This window comes from Phaeoacremonium minimum, assembly GCF_000392275.1.
Source record: "Phaeoacremonium minimum UCRPA7 unplaced genomic scaffold PA7_03_scaffold_160, whole genome shotgun sequence".
Taxonomy (NCBI): Eukaryota; Fungi; Ascomycota; class Sordariomycetes; order Togniniales; family Togniniaceae; genus Phaeoacremonium; species Phaeoacremonium minimum.
Window position 1 is genome coordinate 66,203 of NW_006921067.1, and position 26,473 is coordinate 92,675.

Below are 26,473 nucleotides of genomic sequence, written 5' to 3' on the forward strand. Positions count from 1 at the left end.
CCCCGCTGGTCTTGACAAAAGTCGCAACTCTTGTGTCTGAAAAGTCTCGATTCCACTCAGAATTAACTAATATTACCCCGGCAGAGGTGTAGGTAGCCTGGGCTCAACATGCCTACGTTAGCTCAAAGAACTTTGTCCTAATAAAACCCACCTATATCTACGATTTTGAAACTTCATATACTAGAAAGATAAGATGTGTGATGCTCTGAGTCACCTGCTGCTCAAGCTCACACTCTGTGTCTTCCAATAATGCCCAGTTTGTCCGATCATTCGGGGAAGCAAAGTGAAAGGCATTGTATTCATCCGGATCTGACAATGCTCTATCATCGACATGCTCGCCGCCTGTGTCATAGCTTCAATAGGAAGGTCGATCTGCAGTAGCACAATCCATCGTTTCCAAACAAGAGCCATCAAATTGTTGGTATGGTGACTCACAATTCAATCTAAGCAATTGACTATATAAATTTCACACGTTGCCTTTCGCCAAGCATCACGACAAGTTACACATACATAACGCACAGGGAGTGGACCTTGAAGAGCATACAATGACATCCACCATGGAAGACAGCGCAACAGAGCAGACGACTGCCGTAGCCGCCATCACCACAGATCCAATCTACCGCGGCACAAAGGTCATACTCCGTCCCTACACGGTGTCAGACGCCGCGGATATACACAAGGCCGCAGACCACCCTCTCATAGCCAAGTATATGCGCAACCTCTTCCCCAATCCATACACACTGGCCGACGCTGAGGGCTGGATCAAAATCGCTACGGCGCGCCTGCCCCTGCGCAACTTCGCCATCTGCCATGCGTCGGACGGCACTTATGCAGGCGGCATCGGGTTGAAGCCGCTTGGGGACGTGGAGTCGCGCACGATGGAGATCGGCTACTGGATAGGCGTCGACCACTGGGGCGGTGGCCTCACGACGGAGGCGGTCGTGGCGTTCACTCGCTGGTCCTTTGAGAACATCCCTGAGCTGCTGAGGCTCGAGGCTGGGGTATTTGGAGACAATAATGCGAGTGCGAGGGTACTTGAGAAGGCTGGCTATAAATACGAGGGCGCTCGGCGGAAAGCTGGCTTCAAGAACGGAGAGGCGTTTGATATCAGGATGTTTGGTATGCTGAGGGAGGAGTGCCCTGGTCTTCAGGATGTCGAGAAGACGACCAGATAAGTTGTAATCAGCAAGGTATTTCCATGGTCATGCTGATTCTGTTACTAGAGTGATACACGAAGAAATGATTCCATGAAGCGGTATTGTCATTAACTCATTAGCTAAATTAGACTGTGGCGCTGGCATTTCAGCGAGCAGATATATTCCTACAACCTGATCTTTTCTTTTTTGACTTTTGATAACACTTTCATATAATCGCTCGCGACCCGAACCTCTTCGTGAACATCGCATCGAATGGATGAAGCTCAACGGCTCGCCTATCCAGACTCCTCTTTGTGCCTGGGTCCACATGCGCTGCAGTGATATTGCCACAATTAGGCCTCGTCAACTTATCGCCAAACGTATCTGCTGTCCATAGCAGCACGCCGTTCGTCCATCCGAAGCCTTCAACCACCTCATACTCGCCGCCGCCACCAGCTACATTCGTAGCATTGTCTCCGTACTTCTCAAACATTGTTCCATTAGAACCAGGAGTTGCGCCCTGTAGCTGAGGCGTATCGGATGTTGAACCGCCAGTAGCGTACCATGTGCAGAAGGTTGAATCCAGATAACGCTGTCCAAGGCGCAACGCGAGATCTTGGACATCAACATACGCGGGATCATCCTCTCCAAATGTCGCTGGCGTGTTTAGTAGACCGTTCATTAAGACGTGCATCAAAGGCGGCCAGACGTTCGGCTGGTCCCATTGCTGACCGGTATTGAAATTTGTTGCTGGAATAGCACCCTTTTTGACATCTAGATACTTGGCGACACGAGAATATGCCAGTTTGACGGCCAGAGGGTTGTTCTTGAGCTGGTCAGGGGCAGCGCCAGTCCAGAATGGATAGAGCTGTGCGACATCGAACAACACCTGCTCATCTTCTGGAGCTGTGGAATCATCAATACCTTTGGCATCGTCGTCTGCTGGAATATAAATATACTGAGAATTGGAGGTCAGGTTGTAATCGAAGTAGCTCCAGAGTGTTGCATTCCACATGACTTGGTACATGGCCTCACTCCTGTCTTCCGCTTTCGATGCCCATTCGTCCGCAGCCGTGCTGTTTCCGCTTTGGTTGAGAAAGTTGGAAATCGTCTTTTCGTTCCAATATAGGATGGAGTTGAGGTCTACTGTCACCATGCCAGAGACGTTTAAGGATCTCAGGGGGAAGTAAACATCCTTGGCGGCATCATTAGGCCGGGCAAGGAAGCGAGTTCCATAATCCCAGCCAGACTCGGCACCCGTTGCAAGCTCTTTATATATAGCTTCTTTCTCGGTCTCATTGAGGGCCTTGACTTCGGGGTAAATAATACCGGATGTCGCATAGTAAGAGTGGTTGTTCGCGGTGATATAGTCTTCTCTGAACGACTCGGGCCGTGGCTGATTATTCTGAACCCCGTATCTACATGTGATTGTCAGCTCATACATAGAATCAGCGCTGGTCATTAAAAAAGCTTACTTATTCAATGTATAAGTCTTCCCGTTCTGGGCTGTGACCTCTATGCTTCTATTCTTAACCCAGAAGTCATGCTCTTTGATCAACAGTGGCACTGCGCGTTCCAAAATGCTGGTATCATTGGTATGCTCAATGTAGTTTCGGACCATTTGCGAAAGTAGGGGAGGCTGGGATCGATTGAGGTAGTAGACTCGGCCACCATTGGGAATGAATCCGATTTGCTCAACGACGTCCAGGAAGTTCTCAATCATGTTCTTCGTAATCTCGATGAAAGAGCCTCCGGTTCGTAGCAGACCCTCGAGGATCCAGAAACTGTCCCAATAATACCATTCTCTAAATCGGCCTCCGGCACTTAACATAGAGGTCAGCAAGCTGTCAACTGGTGTAGGCCATTACAAGGTGATGTGTTGGAAAATTAGAAGGGTCGCAAGACAAATGCGGCAGTAACCACTCGCGCCAATGTAACCAAAACTTCGACTCTAAAGTCGGGTAGAGGCCTGTTTGTAAGGGTTTGTGGGCAACTCTTGTCTTTACTTACACAACAAATGTGCGATTGACAGCAATGAAGCTGTTTGCGCAATCGGCGCAGTTTCCTGAACCGGAGAATTTCCTCGTAAGATCGGGCCAGATACCAATGACCTTCTCAACGAATTCCTTGATGACGGTGTCGTTCAGCTTGTCAATAAAGACTGGATCAGTCTCCAATTGGTCCACCGGAACCTCATCGAGCTCTCCGCCCGCCGGGAGGAAATATGTAGACAGAAAGTCTTGCAGCTCCGTGCTGTTGGTAACCGGCTTAGTAAGCTTCTCATACGCGGCGAGGACCTCCTCTAGAGGACGGCGTGTAGGCCTGGCATTACAGCCGTCAGCAATTGGCCATTATGCAGACCTGGGAAGCACGGATTGCCGCGTGTTCCTCGACTTACATGTCCACAAAGGTCTTGGAGTCGGAGAAAGGATGGGCGAGCTCAATGCCCTTGAGAACATCGCCTTGGCAGTACAATGGCGAGTCACAGGGAGCTATGACGGAGCCATTGATGAAGAGGCCATGGACAACGGAGGTTGAGACAGCAATTGCTGCCACAATCTTGCGAATTGACGCCATTCTGAGCTTTGGTTCGCGGTCAATCGCACTCGCGACAATAGACAGGGAGCTCGGAGCAGTGGAACAAAAGCAACTAGGAGGGAAGCGATCGCGATGGCAGCGAGGAGCCACATCATTTATACGAGGAGCAGCAGCAGCAGCCGAGCTCTGGAGCCGGCCATGAATGACATGACAAGACGGGAGCGAGCTTGCAAGATGACCCGCATCTGCACCTACCGAGCTGCCTGCTTGCTGCACCTGCCAATTCCTGGGAAAAATCACACCGGGTCATGATGGCGGGGTTCCCGGTTGGAGCGGTGATCGTCAGTGAGCCTTGCCGTCCCCGGACAGGTCGCCATTGTAGTGGTAATAATCCTGACTGTGTGACCAGTTCTCCGGGAGCTTCTCCAACTCGTAGACTAGCTCGTCAAGTAAGAGAACCTAGTGAGCGAGGAAGAAGCTCCATTGGCCCAATGTTCGTCTGACTACACGACAATCCGGACAACTCGGAGCTACTTCCCTCGGCCTGTTTGCTAGGTTCCATTGTCTGAGAATCTCCAAGTCGATCGGGTTGTGGCTGACCGTTCCCGCCCAGAATCTTGCCTTGGGTGGAAGCTTTCCGCTGTAAGCTAACGGTCTACGATTCAAGCTGGGCGACACTGGGCGTGCAGCGTGGCTTGCTCCCCCGCATTTTAGAGTGCCGCAATGAGACCGTGACCCCCTGTAAAATTAGGCCGATTCGTCGCCAAACATGTCCGCCTTGCGCCATGCTCCACTGAACAGCGTCGATTGCAGGTGACGTAACAGGCGGGGTAATTGGGGAGAAAGTCGCTGGGTTTTCCTTCACTTGTAGGTATGGCTTCAATCCAACGGTCGAGCTAGTCTAGATACCTAAGTGTAAGCACTCCAGAGGTTACAGCTTGGAGTTCGTGCCTGCCAGGTGTGTCTCGTGGCCTGGATAAGCTTGACAGCACCCACACGAGACGTTCTGTCATGTATGTCAGCGGCGAGAGGCTTATTGGCTTGGCCCTGTCGATGATGATGCTGCGATGCCACCTAAAGCCCGCAGCTTCCCGATACATGCAGCAGCTGGGGAATATCCTTTTCGAGTGCTCGCTTGGTCGGTGTCACCGACTGGGTACTCTAGAGAGTACTCGCCTCGCTTATCCTGACACCAACCATCGAGCCGCTGCACTATAACACCCCTGGGTTGTGCACAATTGCATTGTTCCAGACAGTAGGGCGGTAAATTATTGAGAAATAGTAGTGAATAGTCTCGTAGAAACTTTATACGATAGATGATATGACATTGGTGTATCAAGGCCAGTAAGCGAGCACGTGTGTCAGATTATCCCAAAGCAAGCAAATACCAGAAGTGAATTGAAGGATCATGCTTACTGCCCACGCTTAATGTCCGACGGAGATTTATCTCACATAGCCTCACATATTAGAAGCATGTCAGACAACGACAGCTCTTCTTCTCTCGAGCCACTCCAGCGCTCTTGGCTCTCCTCTAATATTTCCAAAAACTCATAGTCTCGCCTGGACTCTATACATTGAGTCAGGCCCACTGCTGCCTTTCGAGGCATATTTGCCCTTCTCCGCGAATATTTGTTTGAAAATGGCTTCCAGTCGCGGGACAACATTTTCTGCGTTCTGGTAAATCTGGTAGTGTATGACCATGCGGTCGCCCCCGAGCCGCAGTCCTTGTTGCTTGCCTAACTCTTGTATCCTCGCTGGGCTGCTTCCTGCAGCTTTAAGGTTGACCCATACCATGTTGGTGTGAACAGGGTGGACGAGCTCACCGCCCAGATCCGTCCAGATCTTCTCGATCTTCTTGGCCAGCTCGTGAGACTTCTTCAACAGACCTCCCTCCCCATTGGGGCCCTTGCCAAACGTTTCATCCACAGCAATGCGAGCGGCAGCCGTGACGACACCAGATTGACGAAGCCCACCACCAATAGACTTCCGCACCCATCGGGAGTGCTTGATGATGTCCTTCGGTCCAACAACGATGCTTCCAATGGGGGCTCCGAGGCCCTTAGAAAAGCATAGGCTGAGGGTATCGAAACAATCGGCGAAATCCGTCAAGCTGCCAGCTCCCGATGCGACGACCTCCCAAAGCCTAGCTCCATCGCAGTGCATCTTCACACCATTCTCCCTGGCCCAGTTTGAAATACGTCTGACCTCGGCGAGCGGCATGATCATGCCATTGAGAGTATTTTCAAGACTGATCACCCTTGTCGGGCAAGTATGCACATCATCATCCAGGGCGGCGTTCTCCTGGACATCCTCCAATGTCAGATGGATGCCGTTCTTTGGTACAACGGTCTTGAGCATAGCGCCTGATAAGGATGCGACACTGGGACGTGGTTAGCCCATGGGACTCAACACTAGATGAGAGGCATACATACCCGCCAGCTTCGTATTTGTTGATATGTGATCGATGGTCACATAGGACACTATATGGTGGTTGCTTTAACAGCGATCTGAGAGCAACTTGGTTGCCCATGGTCCCGGAGAGGACGAAGAGACCGGCTTCTTTGCCAGCCAAAGCGGCGCAGTGAGCCTCAAGATCATTAGTCGTCAGATCTTCCTCATACACATCATCCAACAAGGTGGTTGACTGAATAGCGGCCAGCATTGATGCTGTTGGAGTTGTCATTGTGTCGCCTACTAGGTCTCAGCACATCGATCACGGCGGTCGGTCATGATAAGGCGATAAGGGCAAAGAACTCACTCCTGAGGTCCCAGCCAGCGGCACCCTTATGGCCAACCCAGGCATCCTTGACGGGAGGCATGTTATCTTCACTTGGGGATGGAACCTGCTCGGTATAGTCTAGGGGCGGACAAGACAGCTTGAGGGCAGATGAGGAGTAGTGGAACATGTGCCTTTTGATAAGGATTGCGGCGCCGGACCGGTGACTAAAGAGAGCATCGAGATGGCGGCGGGGCATTTGAGCCAGTGCCGGTCTCCGGAGTTGTCGCAATAACCACATTATTCACGGCGGGAAAAGGGTGTATTAGTTCGCGTCGTCGGCTTCTCCCGCCATTCGTCGTTTTGGATCCTGATTGAGAGGCGACAAGCAGGATACGGACGCATTGGATTACTAACACAGCTCATGCATCCATACAAGGGAGGCGAGTGCGTGGTGCGCAGTTGCGCTTGAGTCCAGAAGAGAATTCAGAGTTGAAAAGAGCTTAGCGAGCTTGTGATGGTGAGTGAATCAGGAAGGCCACTGCTTGAATTGGGGCGTCTCCACGTGGGTATGCTGCAGACCGCCCGACGGGAATCAAGCCACTTTGGCGGGGTTGCAAGTTGCTGTTCATTCAGAGCCCGTTTCTTCTTCGCGGAACTTAGACGATGTATTGGGTCGGTGGTCGAGTTGCTGACTGTATCATCCAACTTCTAAATTAAGAATGAAAATTTCTCTTGTGTTGGATTTGCAGATATCTAGTCAATTCCTCCCAAGAGAAAGAGCGACATTGCGAAGTTCCCAGCCATACTGACGTGTTGCAATTGATACTGAATATCTTCCTGTTGTTCAACTCCCTACTATTCTTGCCAATTCAACACTAGGTACTTTAGTACTCCTCCGCCAGGGTAATAAACGTTAATTATTGAAGGGTGAGGATACTCAATGTCAAGAGTTACAATACTCATCAAGCTCTCGAATATTCTGTTTATTACCATCAGTCTATCAACTTCTACATAGGTAGTAAACCCTTGTTGAGGAGGTAGTAGCATCCTTGCCGAACTAACATTTATTACCCTGGCGGAGGAGTAGTGGAAAATAATTGCTCTACCAATAGACGTTGATTCTAGGTTGGGGGCTGAGGCGACGAGACTCAGCGCAGCGACGACCTAGCTTCTCCAGATTCTGCCGCCAAGCCAGGCTACAGTGGACTGCCGCATCCTTCAGGGGCAATTTTGCCCTGTAACGCAATAACTATACAGTACTGTCGCAAAATTTAGCGTGATAGGCAATAACCTTAACCTCTAAGGTTAACCCTGGAGGCGGTTATGACGCTGCCTAGGGAAACCGGCAGCGCTAAAGGGGGCTGCAGCCTTCCAGGGGCTGACGCGAACTCCAGCGTGTTTCATTTAATGAGCGTGTCCCAATCTGAATCCTTCGTTTCAATATCAAATTCCAGCCGCCTCATCGTACCTCTCAACATCCCTTCCCGTCACGACCCATCAAGGATTCCGGTCTAAACAGGCCGCAGCCTCAGAGGTCTTTTCAAGTCATGCCGAAGTCGTCATAGACATGTCGCTGGTTCCTAGATTTCTCCAACGGAGGCGAATCCTGCTTCTGTTTGTGGTCATCTCTGTCCTCCTCGTGGGATACTGGCATCTGGACACTGCATCGCATCGCATCGATCCAGCATCCGCGCCACCCCATGTCGTGTCGGCTTTAGCAGGCCTCAGCTCAGACTTGAGCCCAGAATCTCACTCTTCTCTGAGCTATGGTTTCTGCAGACGGCATGGATGGCAGCCCTTCAAGCCTAAATCACCAGGCACCAAGCGAAAAGTGTATGACCTGTTCATGGTTAACGATGAGTTGGACTGGATGGAGATTCGCTTAAACACCACATACGACTATGTTGACTACTTTGTGGTCGTGGAGGCTAGCAAAACCTTCACCAACCATCCCAAACCTTTGGTCATCAAGGACAACTGGGATAAGTTTGAGCCATATTGGAAGAAGCTCATCTACCATGAGCTTCAGTACCCAAAAGACTGGAACCCACCGCGAACATGGGACGCCGAGGACTTGCAACGAAACGCCATGTTTGAACAGGTCTTCCCTACGCTCCAGGGCGAGAAGAAGCCCAATTACGGAGACGTTATCGTTGTCGCGGATGTTGACGAAATTTCTCGCCCAGAAACACTCACTGTCCTGCGAACATGCGATTTTCCCCGACGACTGACACTTAGAAGTCGCTTCTACTATTACAGCTTCCAGTTCCTCCATCGTGGCCAGGAGTGGGCCCACCCAGAAGCGACCTTCTATCAGGGTTCCAAGACAATTCTTCCCACCAACCTGAGGAACAATGATGGCGGGATCAAGCCACTGATCTGGCTTGAAAAAGGCCAGCTCTGGAATTCTGGGTGGCATTGCTCCTCCTGTTTCAAGACCATGGACCAACTACTGAACAAGATGGCTTCCTTCTCCCATACCAGCTACAACCAGCCAGCATATAGAGACCGCAACCGAATCGCCGATAGGGTGCGGAATGGGAAGGATTTATGGGATCGTTCAGGCCAATATTATGATCGAATCGATAACAATCAAGACATGCCCCAATTCCTACTAGACCATCCGGAAAGATTTCGCTATCTGGTCAATCGAGATGGCAAGACAGCTGGCTTCAGCGATTATCCTTGAGTCAGCCGTCTAGAACTTTTGGCATGAGGCAGTCTTGGCAGTGTTTCTCTGTTGTACACGAATCAGCGATTAATAGCATGTGGCATGTTCGAGTAGGCGTTCATCATCTTGTTTCTTCGAGTCTTTGCATTTTCAATACCCGATTAATATAAATCATGTACACTAAATACTTCGGCAAAGGCACAAGACATCCTGAAGTTCAGTATCAACATATAATTATACGATTTAATGATGCGAGTCTAAGTCAAGCATCATTGTCGTCGTAGTCATCGTCCAGATCGTCATCTAAATCATCTTCAGCCAAGTCATTGTCATCCTCAACCCCATCAGGTCCATCGTCGACTTCTTCATCGCCATCTTGAAAATCCTCAACATCATCGTCCTTGTCATTTCCATCGTCTTCCCCAAACTCTTCATCTCCTTCTTGAAACTCCTCTACATCGTCATCAACATTAGCTCCATCATCATCCTCAATCTCCTCATCTCCCTCCTGGAAGTCCTCCGTCTCCTCGGTATGCATAATTGCTTCATTCTCATTGTCATGCTCCTGGTCATGCTCGTCATCGTCCTCGCCTTCCACTTCCTCATCTCCATCTTCAAACTCACCAATGTCCTTATCATGATCATGGTCTCCCGAGCCCTCATGGGCATCGTCATGGTCATTTCCTTGTTGACCGTGGTCATCGGCATGATCAGCGTCCGCCGTGTCCTGCTGGTGCCCTCCACTGCTCTGAGAGACCCCTTGAATCGCTGCGGCCGAGGTGGCTCCTGCTGCAGATGCCGTAGCCGGTGCGAAACTCGCTTGCGAGACACTGGCTGTGGCTGACTGGGCCGGATTAGTCACGAAGCCCACGCCGGCGCCGGGCGTGGCAGTCACTGTCTGGGAAGCCGTTGCGAGAGGATGGCTGACCACAGCGGCTGGGGTGGTGCTGGCCGGGACCATGCCGGTGGCCGTAGCAAAGGCGCTCGTGCTTGTGTGGATCTGTCCAACTCCCTTCGTCATCGAGTCGATAGTTGCGCTCAGGGCTGTGAGGCCAGCCACGACGCCGACACCAACCGTTGCAGGACTCGGGCTAGCAGCTGCGGCTGGGGTTGGAGCTGGAGCATCTTTTGCCTGGCTCGGAGCCGAAGGGGCATTTGCTGGAGGGGCAGCAGGAGCTTGTGCCGGGGCTTGTGCCGGGGCTTGTGCCGGGGCTTGTGCCGGGGCAGCCTGTTGGACGGGTGTTGCGGCGGATGCTGACGGGGCATTTGAGATGATGTGCAGTTGGACGACTGCTGGAGTAGTGGGTTGCGGCTGGAAAGCCGGAGCAACGATTGATCGACTCGTCTCCGTCGGAATAGACACTTGGGCTGTGGCGGCAGGCGGCGAGTTGTCAACGGGTTTGCTCTCATCCTTTGGGCCGGGTGATGGAGCTGGTGCCTTTTGCACTGGCCTTCTCACTTTCGCTAAGCTGCCATCAGGCTTGCGCACAGTAACAATTCGGTACTCAGGGGCTGTGGAGGGTGTGGAACTGTCCTTGATTTCAGTGACAGTCACAGCAGTATCCTCCTTCTTATCAAGGAGAGAGAGTGCAGGCCCCTCAGGTACGGTAGATACGATGGTCGCCATTTCTCTCGTCAAGATGTACAGAGCCTGAAGTAGAAAAAAGGAAGATGAGAGCCAGGCATGTAATCCAGGTGAGAATCAACCGAGCCAAGAGGGAACTATAGTTATAACGAGTCTCTCACTGGAAAGATCTCAGTGGCAATCTCATGCCATCAACTTTAGACTACCTGAAGGAAGATGACTGAGCTAGCCGGCTCAGAGGATAGCCAGACCACCGCGCGGAGGCATCTAGCTCTTCGATATCATCGAGTCTGGACTGGTCGAAAATGCATTATCTGGAAGCTCCTTGAGCGCTTCGCTTGACCCTACCTTTCGGAGCGTGCGAAATCGCTCCATCACCGAACAATCGGGGATGGCCAATTCCAGATTAATGCATTTTCTGGTAGAACGTTGGCCACATTTTGAAGTTGTCGGTCTCTACCTTGAACCGTGGTTCAATATCGGCTAGCAAACGAGGGGCGGTCGAGACGACTTAGGTATCTCCTCTCCATGTTCTTCAGCTTGCAAGGCTTATAGCCTGTAACTCTGGATGCTTGTTCAAGACAAGCTAGACTCCGTAGCTTGACGCCGGGAACACCCTCAACTTCGGTACGCTATGCTAGTGAACAAAGACTAGCAGTAGCGTAGGTTCAACACTCATCCACTCAAGAACGGGAGAGGCACCCGAGTCACGATATGTAGGCCTCACGTCCACCCCGGGATTGGACTGCTTCGATGGCCCGACTCCTTACTATGTAGTAGGGGGGTTTCTAGGCTCGGCGCTTGGGCCAGTGGCCTATGCCATTTTGATGTTGAGCTGAGGATGTGAGGCCGGCTGTTCCAAAACGTGGCGTCCTGGACTTTCCGTTTTGGGAAATAGTTTACCTCAGCGTCGATGCTGATTCGGCAGGCCACGTCCCGGAACACTAGCCTCTCGATAGCTCCATGTCTGCATGAGACGACATCTTGGGTCACAGAAAAGATCTGCAAAGTCTAGATTCTTGGTCACAATTGCGAGTCTATGCTCTGGCTCAGTTTCTCTGCATTGCCGACAATGGTATCATCTATGGGGAGGGGACGAGCATGGCAATGCCCAGAATACCATGTGGAGGCATGGGAGAATGGGCGAAGGGGCAGGGCCTTCGGTAAGTGTTGATGCTTCCACGCTCTGCCGTCAAATCCTCACTAACGGATTGTTGATCAAGACCGCTGATCCCATGGCAATCTGACTATCAGATCTTCGAGGTTGGTATGTGGCAAGCAGCGTGTGCCTACGAGAAGATAGTGCCTCTGTCATTTAGAAATCATTACCGAGATCATCCCATTTGGCGATGCATTCACGGAGGGTTTCGTGCGTAAAGAATGGCCCGTAATTGCCGGCCAGCCACGTTCAGCTCCGTATTGGAGCCCCGTTATCCATCGGCCTAGCCCGAGAGCGAATACATGTCGTTAGCTTCGCTTCGCTTCGGTCCCCCTGGCTGGTCTAGACACGCCCCGGAATACTTACGGCGCAGTGCTAGACTCTTGTCAGGAGCTTAATGCCCTATCGGCATATACACTGCAGAGTAGATGGACTGTCGTGGCGATGTAGTCTGGGAAAGCTCTCGTTTTCGAGGCCCTCAAGCTACCCTAGCGTACCAGATATGCAATTGCCACCTTCAGTCCCAAAGATGATAAGAGCAGCGGTACCCAATTCCTCGGTTGAATCATTGGCACTTGGCTCTTGGGTTCTCCTAGCAGTTCTTTCAGACGCTATCTTGTTGAGTTCCTGATTAGCAACAATGGCGTCCCTCCCTGATGAGCTAACCCCTATCCCCGAGGCTGCAACATCTAAGGATTCGACAGCATCTCAAGCTACAACAGAGGTGAAGAAGTCACTACCGGCTCCCGGTTCACAACCACCTCCAGGATACAAATTTGTCAAAGTTAGAAAGGCTGACGGAAGCATTGCAACTGTCAAGCGAAAGCTTACCCCTGAAGAGGCAACGGCCGCCGGCGTTAACCTTGGATCTACAGTATCAGCGGATTCGCAGGTCAACAATTTCAAAATTGTTACTGTTCGCAAGCCAGATGGTACACTGGTCAAGGTCAAACGAGCTATCAACACCGATAACGGAGACGCATCTGGCAAGACTACGCCTCATGTAACCAAAGATGTCCCAGCCAAGGCATTGTCAGCTGAGGAGTCGAGTTCTCGAAGTCTCGATACGCCTGATGAAACCACATCATCTCCCATGGCTCCCTCGGGCGATTCTGGGAACCTTGGCGAAGCACTTGCAGACCAGAGGCAATATCAGCGGGCTCGTAAAATGCACCGTTTCAAGACCTCCCTCGCCCGGGGTCTTGGAACCGTAGTTGCTGGTGCATTGCCGTCCATACACATTGGCGACTTCCACGACGGCGATGAAATTGTCTCAGACGACGACTTATCCGACGATGACGGTGACGATGATATACATGGAACGGATCACGGGGGACATGACAACCATTCAATTGCAGACAATGACGCTCTAGAGAAGGGGCACAGTCATAATGACGATGATCACTCCCAAAGCCACTTCTCCTTCGATGGAGGCGCTGCTGCAGGTGGTATCGCGAACGCAATGGCAGCTACGGCAGCTGGGGCTCCTCCTACGCGAGCTCCTCCAGCTTATAGCACGACCGCGAAGGATGGAGCCAACGCATCTGAAAAGGTGACTTTCAAGGTCACAGCTAAAGAGCTAAATATCATTGAGCAAAAGGCTGCGGAGAAAGAAGCCGAGCGATCTCTGCATCGTCACTGGGCGAATTTCTCCTTTTATTTCATGGCCAGTCTCAGCATTATTCTTCCTGCTCTATTCCTAAGTATGTTGCCTTCGGATTATCTGCTTTTTCTTAACGCTAATCAGTGAGTGCAGTTCTTGCTGGGTTTATCATCGGCATGAAAGGGAAGTCTGCGTACGGAGATTGGTCCAAAATGGAGAATGCTATCAAAGTGGCCATCTCGGCCTGGCCTATCGTCTTCGCGGCCGTCACTGCCCAGTGCTTCAAGTCTTGGGCTACATATAAAGTCGAACGCGGCATCAAGCTCATGGAACTCGAGCAATTGGTGGGCAGCAACTCGTTTGGCAGTGCCATGAAGCAGCCCTTCCTTCTTCGTCGCCTCGATCTCCTAAGCTTGTTTCTCTTCGCAATCTGGTGTCTATCTCCCGTTGGGTCACAAGCATTGCAGCGGGCGTACTCTATCAAGAGAGACATTCAGCAGGATAACGTGGAAGTCTACTACCTCAACATGAACGGCGATAATGAAATTTGGGGACTATCCACCACCTTAGATTCCAATCAGGTCGCGGACTATGAACAGATCATCGCGACTGACTATATTGGCAACCTTTCTCCAGATCCTGTTACAGCCTCATTGGATTATGATCGGTATGAACGACCTCTTGTCACCTTTCCCTTCACGTCAACCCCAGACTATCCAGATCTAGTAGCGGGATACGGCGTACCAGTCGCACTCCCACTGATTAAGGTCGGATATCCCAATGATACCACTGCGAGGGAACGAGATAATCCTCCATCCGAAAGCCTCAACTTCACCATGACGACTTCTTTCTTCGCTTTCACTTGCGATGATTGGTCTATCAGGACCAAGGCCGAGCTCGATAACTCCACGGAGCCATTCTTCGAATACAGCAATGCAGAAACTTTGGCATTAGCCTTCACTTACTCTGATGCAAGCCTAGCGAGCTTTGATGGCGTTGCATTCGCATCTTTGAATAAGGCGCCGGAGCTGAACCGCACCAAAAATGATACATCTGGCCTTGATATCGCTGCTGACGCGGAGTACTCCTACATCGAGTGTAGCCTCACCCAGGTTTATGTTGACACCCAGGTCTCATGTGTCCGGGACGTTGACTTCGGCACCGCGACTTGCAGTCGTGTCAATGTATCTGAGATCACACAAGCGAATACAACAAGGTTCAAAGGTACGGAATTGAAGGATTTCTCCTTCGAATGGACATACACTGGCAGTCCCGATAGCTTGAATGTCCCATCAACACCAAGTAAGTCTGAGTTCACCTAGCCTTGCAGAGTAAACACGCTGACAGAATGAAGCCGAGATGTATATCTCTGATACGGGCAAGCAGGATGGTTTACAAACCGCCTGGTATAATTCTTCGATGAACCTTAGTGAAGACACCTGGCCTACTGATTTCGCAACTCGCTTTGGATATTTGTTCAACACATGGGTCAGTCTCGGCTATTGCACCTTGTGCTTGAGCATACCAGACATACCCACAATCAACGAACTAGGCTTGGCTTCCCACTACACCAAGGTGAATGCTGTGCGACAATACTCGGAAGACCTCATCTACACAATCAGCGCTCCCTGGGTTGCCGTCTTCGTGACTTGTACAGCCGCTCTCTTGTTCGCTGGCACGATCAGTGTCGCCGTGGAATCAATGACGGTTGCGCCGGATGTATTGGGCTATGTCAGCACGGTCGCGCGGAATAGTCGATATCTTCATCTACCGAAGACCAACTCAGCCATGTCCGGTGGAGAGCGGGCTCGACAACTCGGCGGCGTTAAAGTCATGATGCAGGACGTCAAAGCTAATGCGGATGTCGGAAAGATTGCCCTCGGTCTCAAACATGAGAGCGCGGAGCGATTGAAGGCGGGCCGACTATATCGCTAATAGAGGGTAACATGCAGAGTATCGTGCTTAGCTGTTTGGCGAGCATCCAAGTTTTGGTCAGAATACGCTTAGAAATAATAGTCAAGCAATGATAAGATCGAATAAAATTTTCTGGTAGTCTTCGCGCAAGCGTAGGCGAAATCCCGAATGAGGTACTCCGATGATGCTGAGGTGATTGAAGATGCACCGGCGAGCTCGCCGACTCGCCGGCGCCAGCCTCTTGCAGTTCCAATTCGCAGTGCTCCGCTAACAACACAACTTCATAGGCAGAAAAGGCGTGTTTGACCCCTTTTAAGGCATCTGGTCTCTTCAATCGTGCCGCCTTTCGTCAGCCAAGTCCGAAGCAACCCTCGGCTCTTAGTAAGGCAAACAGCATGCGACTCTGTTTGTTTCCCATGCCGTGAACGCCCTGCAATGCACAAGCTGACCCTTCTGGATTGCTCCAATTACCAAGCACTATCGAACTATGTTGCACGGATAGCCTATCTCGGCGAATCTAGGTGAAATTCGCGCCGTGGCCCTGTGACATTGATCATCTCGCCGACGATACCTGGTAAGAAAGGGAGAAGGGGCGAGCTGAAGCTTGTGGGACAGAGACGGCTTCGACTTGGTTGATTTATGTGGAAACAAAACACTTGTTGATTACCTATGACCATTATACTCCTCCGCCAGGGTAATAAATGTTAGTTCGGCAAGGATGCTACTACCTCCTCAACAAGGGTTTACTACCTGTGTAGAAGTTGATAGACCTATGGTAATAAACAGAATATTTGAGAGTTTGATGAGTATTGTAACTCTTGACATTGAGTATCCTCACCCTTCAACAATTAACGTTTATTACCCTGACGGAGGAGTAGATCATCGGAAACAGTCGGTTGGTGTCTCCTGCGAGTTTATGTAAGCTCCGATGATGGGAGGCGGCATGAGATAGTGTTGCTGCAGGTTCCGGGTAGTGTCTGACAGCTCCGGGAATTAGGGCGTTTTGATTGTTAATCAGTCAGCAAACCTTACCACTCGCATGTTCGTCATCGCGCACTTATGTCGGGGAATATCGTTGGCCCTCCCTAGCCACTGTACCTTATTCAACGGAGACTTGCAATGCGACATCTTCGGCAAGCCTCAATTCGAGATTCTTTATAAAAAGGGTGTTTTGGCCCATCCATGAAATTTTCTGGCACTCATCACCTCAGCTTCACTTTCTTCTCTCACTAGACCAAGGTGCTAGACTTCTAGAATCCCCTGAGATACGCACTAGACAACCCTGCTGTCAGCACTCTATCGCCAATCCCTCCTTGATCTGAGGCAAAGCAACTCGCTAATCCGATCACTTACACCACGACTGGCCACAAACTGGCGGTTAGCGATTCTCGGCGTTTTTGAGATTGATCTTCAAGGATAATCACTTTGTAAAACAGCCGTGTCAACTTTTGCATCATGACGATTCAAAAAGCCACCGCTAGCAAACCAGCTCCTGGCGTCCCATTCTACACCCCGGCGCAGGAACCGCCTGCTGGAACACCCCTAGAGCTCGAGAATGACCCCAATTCTGTGCCGACGGTGTTCAAGCCCCTGAAGATTCGAGGCGTCGAGTTGCGCAATCGATTCGTGGTATCGCCAATGTGCATGTACTCCGCCGATGACGGTCATTTGACTGACTTCCACCTGGTGCATCTCGGCTCTTTTGCCATGCGCGGTGTTGGCCTCACCATCGTCGAGGCCACCTCCGTGACCCCCAATGGACGTATTTCACCTGAAGACTCGGGCTTGTGGCAGGACAGCCAGATTGCCCCGCTCAAGCGCATCACCGACTTCGTCCATAGCCAGGGCCAGAAAGCGGGCATCCAGTTAGGCCACGCTGGCCGGAAGGCCAGCACGCTTGCCCCGTGGCATGCGGCGCGCGGTAAGCCGGATCTCGCTGGGCCGGAGCAGGGCGGCTGGCCAGACAATGTCTGGGGGCCGTCGGCGATTCCGTTCAATGAGTTTTACCCGCACCCGAAGGAGATGACCAAGGCGCAGATCAATGAGCTGCTGCAGGCTTTTGTGGATGCTGCTAAGAGGGCTGTCACTGCTGGGTTCGATGTCATTGAAATTCATGGTGCCCACGGGTACCTCATCAGCCAGTTCATGTCTCCTATCTCGAATGTGAGTATCGGCACCCTTTCCCAGAACAACGCCCTACGTTCAGAACACTGACAATCACCATAGAAACGAACAGACGAGTACGGCGGCTCCTTCGAGAACCGCATTCGTCTACTTATAGAGGTGATCAAGGCCGTTCGGAGTGCTGTTCCAGACACTTTCCCCGTCTTCCTCCGAATTTCTGCGACTGAGTGGATGGAGTGGTCCGGCCAGGAGTCGTGGGATTTGGAGCAGAGTGTGAAGCTGTCACACCTCCTCCCCGAGCTCGGTATCGATCTCTTGGATGTGTCATCCGGCGGCAACAACAGCGAGCAGAAGATCCAGATACATCCATACTACCAAGTCAACCTCGCGGGCGAGATTCGGGACGGTTTGAAGAAAGCAGGCAAGGAGCTGCTCATCGGCGCAGTTGGCATGATTACAACGGCCGAGATGGCGCGCGACATTACACAAGTGGATTGCCTATGCACCAAGGGAGAAGACCCGGAGAAGGGTCAAGGCACTGTCGAAGTTGATGATGAGCAAGGACAAAGAGCGCAGGCTGACGTAGTGATTATTGCTCGTCAATTCCTCAGGGAGCCCGAGTTCGTGCTCCGTATTGCACAGCACCTAGGCGTTCCAGTCAAATGGGCAAATCAATACGGCCGAGCTGGCTGGCCCAGAAACCAGAAAGTATAGATTTTACTAGAGCAAACTATCGGCAAGGCTGCCAGTATTAGGACTGACGGCATGGACTTGTTAGCTGAAGGCGTTAGAGAAAGGAACAATTGAATAATTCCCATGTTTCATAAACTCAGGGACTGATGGCAACCCTATTACCTTGATGTTTAATTATTGAAACTTTTCTGATGTCGTATTTTGAGCATGACGAACCGGGGGAGCTGTGATTTCCGAGTTGACGGACAGGATCGTTCGAGTCAGGGGAAGTGTTGAGTTAGAAGGCTCTGAATCATTATGTCCTTTCACCTCTTTGTACTACTACTGCTGTTTCCCTTTGCTCAAGGCCAACATAAGTGGTTTAGCCTCTTGGGCTCTCTGCTAGTCTTACTTAGACCTTATGGAACAGCTTACCAGTGAACATCAGGTTATGATTTCGATATTTATGAGAGACATATAAGTCAGGGTCGGAATGGCCTGTTAATTCAATCTGAAGAATCCAAGTTTCAGTGTTAATATCATTATCAGCGACTCTCTCCCAAGCGATAGTGGCACTGGTGACATTCGAGGCGCCGAAAGGCCACAACGGCTGTCAAACTCAGCTATCACATGCCAGTAGGTTCTGGAGCGGTTCTGCAAATACGACCGCCGTCTGATCAACAGCTTTAAGGTCAAGCTTTCCAGGCTGAAGCGTCGCGATGATTGGACCCCATTGTGTAATGCTCTTGACAAAGAGCAAGGGACTTTTGGAACGATATTCCTTCTGAGGGCACACACGTGGTGAACAGTGAGCCTTGCAACAAGGCGGATGCGTATCTTTTTGAAATGGTTGGAGCAATACAAGCTGATGTAGATGTCGGATTCGCAGATACGATTGATCCGGAAAATGTTGACCTTTTCACGGGTTTCTTCATGAACCACGATTGCTGAATTCGAAAGGTTCAGCTATTGGGGTATGGTGTACGATACGAATTCGCGAGATTTCTCTAGACGGACGGAGATGTTTAGAAATACCATTCTCTTGATTCTTGGGTATCATAACTCATAACCATTGCAACTATATACATAAGAAACCCACATGTGGCATTGGAAACAAGGCCGTCAAGAGCCAACTTCAATCTCTAAGCACTTATCACTAACATCGGCCGTTAAACTGTATTTCATATCATGTATTTCATATCATGGTCTCAGAATCGGAAACAGATCGCAGTCTCGGGACGACCTTGCCTCGCAGATCCGCCCTGGCAGCCACCGCAATCTCGATCGTGTCACTGCTATCACTATCGCTTCTCTCGATCCTCCTTCTCTCTGGCAACGGTGGTGCCGCCGCTAAGTTTAGATGAGGACATCTACCTTCACCCACCGCACTGCGGTGACTATGAAAGCTGCACTGTCGGAACCCGAAATGACGCTCCTCGCTTCTCAGCTTGTTGGCATGCAGCCGTAATTGAGGATTCTTGATGGCGACGTTTGCACGGCTACCAGCCATTTTGCTGAGATGAGCAGCATAATCGTCGCAAAGGTCCGGGTAGCTATCGAAGAGCTGTTGGAAGGACTGTGGGATACCATCTTCTTCATCGTGGCCGTTAGCAGCCAGAGTCCATGCCATCATTGCGACAGCCCATTTCCGGAGGCGGAAGGCATGCTCTGCGTCCCGGTCGTAGAGGTAGCGCACGAACCGTGCAGACACGTCCCAATCGCAGCGTAGATAGAGATCTTGGAGGACATCCATAGCTACATCTTGCAGGGCTGGCAGGTCGATGGACGCGGCGAAGAGGTGAAGGCGCACCAAGTTCCAGTGCAACGCCATCTGGCTGGCCTCGACCCGCGCAGAGGGCGGCGATTCTCGTGTCAGGGCATTGATGGTCTCATCGATGAGGGCTGCGAAAGCTCGGCGTTGATATAGCCAGAGCACGAATAATTCAAACATGTTGGGAGACTCTCCCGATAGCCACAGGACAGCGGTGGGAGCAACATCTCCGCTCCGATTCGCGGACGGTAGTCTCGGGGTGGCTGCTAGAGCGGCCGGGACGGCATCGAGGCTATTTCGGAAGAAAGGACTTGATGAACAGAGCAGTTTCTTGTGGATAGCGAATTCTCGCTGATCCGGTCCAACTAACACGCGGACTATTTCGACACCAAGCAACCTGCGTAAGAGAGCCAAGATTAGCAACGACAGTGTCAATAAATTAGTAGGATGACATACGAGCCCGTCGCCGCTTTGCTTCCAGAATATCTTGCCATAGTAATTAATCGCACTCCTGAAAATTGTAAAAGAAATGAACTGATTGTCCCGACTCAATCGGACGACTCGACAGCATAGAAACGAATAACCATCCCTCACACCTCACACCACCTTGTGGGTAAGGGGATAGCTGCCATAAGTAATGACAGCTCGCAGGCTCCACGCCGTGCCCATCGGCCCCAGCCATCAGCTTAGCTATCTTATCCCACGCATGAGAACCCAATTTCGAGGGTGCAGTTCATCCCGTGTGGTCGCGCCAATACGGGGGCCATCCCAGTGATCCTCGGATATCAAACCGGCCCCTGGGCTCATCTCGCCAATCCGTTTCGTTTCGTCGGTAGGGCGGGGCCCTGTCGCGAGTGTTGCAGGTTGCTGAAGAATTCAATATAGCGTCGTGAGCCCGGGCCGGTCAAGGGGGTGTTTTGTGGCCCGTGCCAGGGAGCCTCGAACCCCTCGCTGCTTCAGAATATGCCTGCAAAGAGCCCCTGATCACACACCAAACCCCACTCAAAGGGCTTGTCTGTCCCACAGAGAGTGAAGAGCTGTTAAGCTTACAATCCGAAGAGCTTACTCGAAACTACCTTAGTTGACGTTACGTTGAGCCAAGCTTACCAACACTTTGTCAACTATCGTGGCTTGCTAGGCCGATAAGGTGCAGCGCAACGAGCCGCGTCCTTCACCATGACCTGCCAGATTGAGGCCGGAATGAGGGTTTCAAGACCAGACCCTAGCTTCACAGAACAGCATGGTAGTGTGTAAGCAGATCAATCTCACTTGCGCCTGGCGACGAGCCCAGGAACGGCCAGTGACGCCATAAGTGCCATCGGTAGCCTGGATTAAACGGCAAGATTTCACGAGAGGGTCGAATCTATCCAGTGCCCTACCGGTTTTCCGACGTATGCTGCCCTTGCTATTATTACAATGGAGGATAGCCTGGTGGGAAATGAACCGCTCAATACAACTCATTGATCAGATCCATGACTTTATATTTTGACCGAAAAAACACCTTTCGTATCCAACTTAAACACCTCCAGGCCCTTCAGCTGGAACTATTGTGGCCTTTTCCAGTGGGAGCCTCCATGGAACTCCGATAACTCCAAAAGATCAGACAAAGAGCGAGAGAGGGAGGGGCCTTTGCCAGTCCGATACCATCCGGTGATCCAGTGATCAAAACCGCTCTAGATACCTCAACATATGTACGTTGAAGCCAATGGCGCTACGTTAACTCATACCAAGGATGCAGCGCGTAAGTTGGTGAGCTCGCGTAGGCTGTGAGTGGCTGATGGAGAGCATTCACTCATTTCAGCCAGTTGAGTGATGCCCATAGTCAGCGCCGAGTTTAATTCTCCTTGTGACATTTCTGCTGCTGACGAAGAAGTCGGCCTGCCAATACGGTCGCCTCCTTGCTGCTCTTCATTCGGCACGCTAGGTAGGATCTGTGCGATCGTTGCCGAAAAAATGAAGTGAGGTAGGAAGCACGGGGTCTTGCGGAGAGTGAATAGTCGAGAATAGATCTGCGTGAGGGAGGAGATGGCCCTCACGGCTTCAGTGCAGACGGCACGGGGTGCGAATTCAGGCCCAATGATGTTGAGATGGCCAAATGGGCCAAACAGCAAAACCAGGCCATATTGAAAATATATGCTGGACTCTGGTCAGTTGGCCCGAGAGTCATGAGTGCTTATGAGCTTACTGCAAGAAGATTATTGATGGAGTACAGGCACCACCTTCGTGAAGGGCTCCGAAAGCAGACTCATACCACTTCAGATACTTGGTATATACTCCGAGCAAATCATGACCGGTCATTGGCTGCTTGTCCTCGTAGATCTCAGAAAGACATGTGTACGTGAGTTCCGTTAGCTCGAATATCGACCTGCTAATAGGTTCGCAGTGAGCAATCTGATTACTAAATTCGGCTTTCAGACCTATGATAATCAGCAAACATCCAAGTGTCTTGTCGTCTCGTAGAGACTGACCTTCCGCAACTGACAACTCTCGAAAATTGACGGCACAAGAATCATACCTAACGGGTACTAAGCCGTCATGTCTTTTCGTCGACGAGGTTAATGAGATTGCGCTGGTCATTGACAGGAGACTAGCGACATTAGGATGAGATGCAATGTCTCACCACAACCCATGAACTCACCGGCATAGGGAGAAGGCGCCACATATAGTGGTTCCTCTTACGATACGATACTCCGCGTCGTCAGCAAGATCACTACCGTCGCTACCGGTGTTCATGGCCAGAGCCATCTTTGCGCAGTCCTCGGCGAAGCGCATGCTTTTATCCTGCCGTCCCCAGACTGTCTCTCGTAGTGACAAGAGTCCTAGGGCCTGGACGTTTGGTAATGTGACCTCTTTTGAATCGGCTAGATGTTGCTTAGCTTCATGGAAAAAGCGATCTGAAAGTTGTGGCCAGTCCAACCGTGCGTTTGAGAAGTCCAAGAACCGACATGCCAACGATATCATGGCATTCACAAGCGCCGATGAGCAGTATCGCCGTTTTTCATCCTCGAAGTCTTTTATGAAAGGATCTTTGCAGACCAACGAAAATATGGGATGTTCCCACGTGAAGTACAGCTTTATTAGCTCCCTGATCAAAGAGACATCTTGTGTGACGGAAGTCCACTCGCTAACACTAGCAAATATAGCCCCACTACGTGATGCTGCCGATACTCGCTGAGAGCTTTCGACATCTGTTGCAGGAGTTGTGGCACTGTGGCTGTTGGGAGAGTAGACTGTGTTTGCATAGTCTGGGCTGGCCAATGAGGTAAGGGACGCATCAGTGTCATCGTCTGCGTCCATGTTGGCTCCGGATAACTGTTTCCAGCAATAATCATCTGCTGCTCCTGTCTTCAATTTTTCCGGTGGCATATCGCCATGTCTGAGGTTCTCTGGTGATTCAACCATCATACATTCATCAAGGATGTCGGATGTCTCCGAAGCTCCCGGTGACATGGCAGATGGACTCCGACTTCCGTAAGAAGCCTCGTCAATGATAGACCGTGGAAGTGTCTTGGCAATGCTGGCAGCGGACTCGCCCTGGCGTAATCTCCTCAAGACCTGGCGGCAATGGTCATGAGACATGACAGCCTGCAGTATGGCTCGCATGTGTTGCTGTTGAGTATGCAAGTTCTCTACTTCGGCTCGTAACTGGCCTTTCGTCCTCCACATCCTACTCTCGTAGGCGCATTCCTCCTCTCGGGACTTACACCGTTCGCATGGAGATTTTCCATCGCACTGGCTCAGCATTAGATGCCATCATACAATGAAGTTGGACAGGCAGATCATAGCAGACGAATCCTGCAGAGGCTTGATAGGGGGAGTAGGAGTCTCGCCAAGAACAACGCTCAAGATAGAACACTCGCGAACCTAAAAGAAAGCGGACGTTGCAAAAGGACATTACACACCTTGGTTCTTTTCTTCCTGCAATTGGAGCATGCAATTAAAGTCAAATGCTGCCTTGACATGGTATTGCGCTAGGACGTGGTGCTCAGAAAGGAGTGCCTGTCCTGACAACAACAGAAGCGAAGCAGATAGCTTCAAGTAGCAGTGGGGTTGGCTCGGAGGTGGTTCCTTCGGCGGGTAGAGCAGCCTCCCGATCAAATTTATTTCAAAGACCAAGCCCAGGAAAAGAATAGGCATATGCCATCGAACCTACCAAAGAAGGCACCGCTTATCAAGCTGTGCCCCCTTACTAGACCTTATTCACTGCGTCAAATTGGGGCGAGTGTTGCCCTTGAGACTCAAAATCAACATGACAGTTTTTCGACGTCATAACGACATACACGAGAATTCCTGGCCCCTCACGAGCACAAAAGGCTGGACTTCGGCATTCGAGTATCAAAGCCCAGGCATTCACCGGCCACCCCAGCCCAGATTACCACCTACACATATACGTAGTTAGAAGGTAGCTGCAACACGGGGCTTGAGCCGAATACGGCTTGGCAAAGCATGATATCTGAGACTGCTGGCGCGTTTCCGCAAGCCTCGAGCAAGGTGCTATTGAAGTCGTTGATGCCTCGCGTCCCACAGTTAGGGCAAAGGACCCCGCCTGAGGCACAGGAAAACGGGCATCACAGAATGGCCCTGCCGACGAGATGATGGGTGTACACCACTAGCATTGAGGTGGTGGTTAGAAAGCGGCATCGTGTTCGTCGTGTCCAATGAGGGCAGATGAATGCCTGACTATCGGATCCCGTTCAAAGAGCCGCTTTTGCTCATTGGCCTGAGTTCTAAAATCAACGAGGCGGCCCTCTCGAATCTGGTGCAGACAATATACAAGAAGAAATTGGACCTGCCATGCAAGTGGTGTAGACGAGACACAAGGAGCATCCCTGATGCGAATGGAGACGCATGTGACTTTACCATGTCAATGACTCTTGGCACTTCAAGATACTCCCAGGAGCTTGGGTGTAGCCAGGCAGCCTGGTAAGGGGAAGCACTGTCTTCAGCGGATGCGATCGTAGGCGACGATCAGATCTCAAATGCCGTCGCAGGCGACCCAGGCTAGACCAAGCTTTTGTGCTCCAGACGACTTTACGAAAGGCTTAAGCGTAGTAGGCTTGGTCTGGACTTCCGCACCGGCAAGGGGTTTCAAACCTCCCTGCCGTGCTCCCGAAGTCTGGCCCAGTCGCACTGACTGGACGATCTTCAGCTTTAGGTGGGGTTCTTCAATCATCTTGACGGAGGGGACGAGACCTACAGTAGAAGCCTCCCTGGTCTCCTTGATACTCCTCCACACGTATCAGCTTTCCCCGCTTGTTGGAGAGCCTGTGACAATGGCGGCTGCGCAGCGTCGTTTTTTGTACACTGGCGCTGCAATCTCGTCATCGGCTCCACGAGAATATCATTCGTTAACCGACCTCTTGCTTTTTTAAACTTCTCTTCGTGGCACTTGCCCTCGTTAAGCCATCGGAGAACGGTCGATCTTCCGATCGTTCGAATAATGCTACATATAGGTACGCGTGGAGCGGCATGGCGTTTTTTGTCGGCGTCGAGACGCTCACCCGCTTTGAGAGACATGCCATGTAGACTGGCATCGTCGTTAGAGAGAGAAAAGTCTCAGACTATGCAGTGAGACACCAGCCTTGACACCTTGCATGCTCATTTCGAACGGGAACGCAAGGCATCTCTTATCATGCATGGCGTTGTCACAGCCAATTTGATGTTACTCGATTTGCATCCACTGAGGTGCGGGTGATATCGTTGTGGCTTGCTCGTGCATGCATTCAATATCCAGCATACTTGACCGGGCAGTCTTACAGCTACAGTTTTGCAAGTAGGTTTTTCCAAAACCCAAACTCGGTGATGTACAAAGAGCTAGTACAAATCAAATGAATGAGACTGCACCCATTGTTTGTTTCCATGTTCGCTATTGCATGGCTTGCATCAAACGCCATTAGTGCCGCTTAGTCTGGCCGCTGAGATCATTCACATGCTTTGAGTTGACAATACGATGACTTGTCTCATCGCCATTGGAGGCTGACCATGTCAAGTATAGGCCTACTGTCGAGTGTCTTCGATGTTTTGTCTAACTCGTTCGAGTCTGACCACTCGGTGGTGGATGCCACCCACATGTTGGCTGTGTGGCCTAACACGAAGCGACGGACAACAGCCACGAGGCTCCTGACATGCACAGCGACGATCAGTTCTAGACCACTGTCGACGGTCCAAGGACTAAAATGGATGCTTTTGACCGGCGAGGCCGATTGGGATCACTATCGTGAAGGTGAATCAGATCTGCCAGTGCGGAGACGGTGAGGCTGCGCATGAGGGATGGCGACCTCTTTCTTCACAGGCACACCGGTGTAGTCCTCACAGCAACGCAACGCACGCCCTCTGCATCTCAACTGTAGGATGCTCTCTAGAGCCTCTCAAATTCCCAACAATACGTCACACCATGGCTTTCGGGCGCTAATGCTGGTGAGAGGGGTGGCTCGTTGTGGTTCGAGCTTCCAATCCCACATTCAGCCAAGCTGGATCATATATCACAGAAACCTACGATTATCATCCTTGCATTTGACATGTGCCGCGATGTGCCAAGCCGATAGAGTTACACAGGTAGGGATCTGTTCGAGATGCACCAG

The 26,473-nt window shown here is 51.2% G+C and overlaps 7 protein-coding genes across 7 annotated transcripts; 3 read left to right on the top strand and 4 right to left on the bottom strand.

Annotated features, from left to right (window-relative positions):
• Positions 1 to 557: 557 nt before the first annotated feature.
• On the top strand, positions 558 to 1,175 carry UCRPA7_2382 (putative acetyltransferase protein; the record flags this gene model as incomplete). The annotated part of the gene is made up of 1 exon (XM_007914960.1): positions 558 to 1,175. One exon carries the CDS (start codon positions 558 to 560, stop codon positions 1,173 to 1,175), a length of 618 nt encoding a protein of 205 aa, XP_007913151.1.
• A 187-nt stretch (positions 1,176 to 1,362) lies between these two features.
• On the bottom strand, positions 1,363 to 3,713 carry UCRPA7_2383 (putative glycoside hydrolase family 37 protein; the record flags this gene model as incomplete). Its single annotated transcript, XM_007914943.1, has 4 exons — positions 1,363 to 2,554; positions 2,612 to 2,959; positions 3,147 to 3,458; positions 3,535 to 3,713. The coding sequence occupies 4 exons, from the start codon at positions 3,711 to 3,713 to the stop codon at positions 1,363 to 1,365; spliced, it is 2,031 nt and encodes a 676-aa protein (XP_007913134.1).
• A 1,509-nt stretch (positions 3,714 to 5,222) lies between these two features.
• On the bottom strand, positions 5,223 to 6,580 carry UCRPA7_2384 (putative threonine aldolase protein; the record flags this gene model as incomplete). Its single annotated transcript, XM_007915013.1, has 3 exons — positions 5,223 to 6,054; positions 6,107 to 6,341; positions 6,433 to 6,580. 3 exons carry the CDS (start codon positions 6,578 to 6,580, stop codon positions 5,223 to 5,225), a joined length of 1,215 nt encoding a protein of 404 aa, XP_007913204.1.
• A 2,746-nt stretch (positions 6,581 to 9,326) lies between these two features.
• On the bottom strand, positions 9,327 to 10,691 carry UCRPA7_2385 (hypothetical protein; the record flags this gene model as incomplete). Its single annotated transcript, XM_007915033.1, has 1 exon — positions 9,327 to 10,691. One exon carries the CDS (start codon positions 10,689 to 10,691, stop codon positions 9,327 to 9,329), a length of 1,365 nt encoding a protein of 454 aa, XP_007913224.1.
• A 1,757-nt stretch (positions 10,692 to 12,448) lies between these two features.
• UCRPA7_2386 (hypothetical protein) lies at positions 12,449 to 15,346 on the top strand (the record flags this gene model as incomplete). The annotated part of the gene is made up of 3 exons (XM_007914991.1): positions 12,449 to 13,511; positions 13,565 to 14,635; positions 14,964 to 15,346. The coding sequence occupies 3 exons, from the start codon at positions 12,449 to 12,451 to the stop codon at positions 15,344 to 15,346; spliced, it is 2,517 nt and encodes an 838-aa protein (XP_007913182.1).
• A 1,434-nt stretch (positions 15,347 to 16,780) lies between these two features.
• On the top strand, positions 16,781 to 18,163 carry UCRPA7_2387 (putative nadph dehydrogenase protein; the record flags this gene model as incomplete). The annotated part of the gene is made up of 2 exons (XM_007914953.1): positions 16,781 to 17,488; positions 17,552 to 18,163. The coding sequence occupies 2 exons, from the start codon at positions 16,781 to 16,783 to the stop codon at positions 18,161 to 18,163; spliced, it is 1,320 nt and encodes a 439-aa protein (XP_007913144.1).
• Positions 18,164 to 19,290: 1,127 nt separating this feature from the next.
• UCRPA7_2388 (hypothetical protein) lies at positions 19,291 to 20,072 on the bottom strand (the record flags this gene model as incomplete). Its single annotated transcript, XM_007914965.1, has 2 exons — positions 19,291 to 19,295; positions 19,496 to 20,072. The coding sequence occupies 2 exons, from the start codon at positions 20,070 to 20,072 to the stop codon at positions 19,291 to 19,293; spliced, it is 582 nt and encodes a 193-aa protein (XP_007913156.1).
• Between the last annotated feature and the right edge of the window lie 6,401 nt (positions 20,073 to 26,473).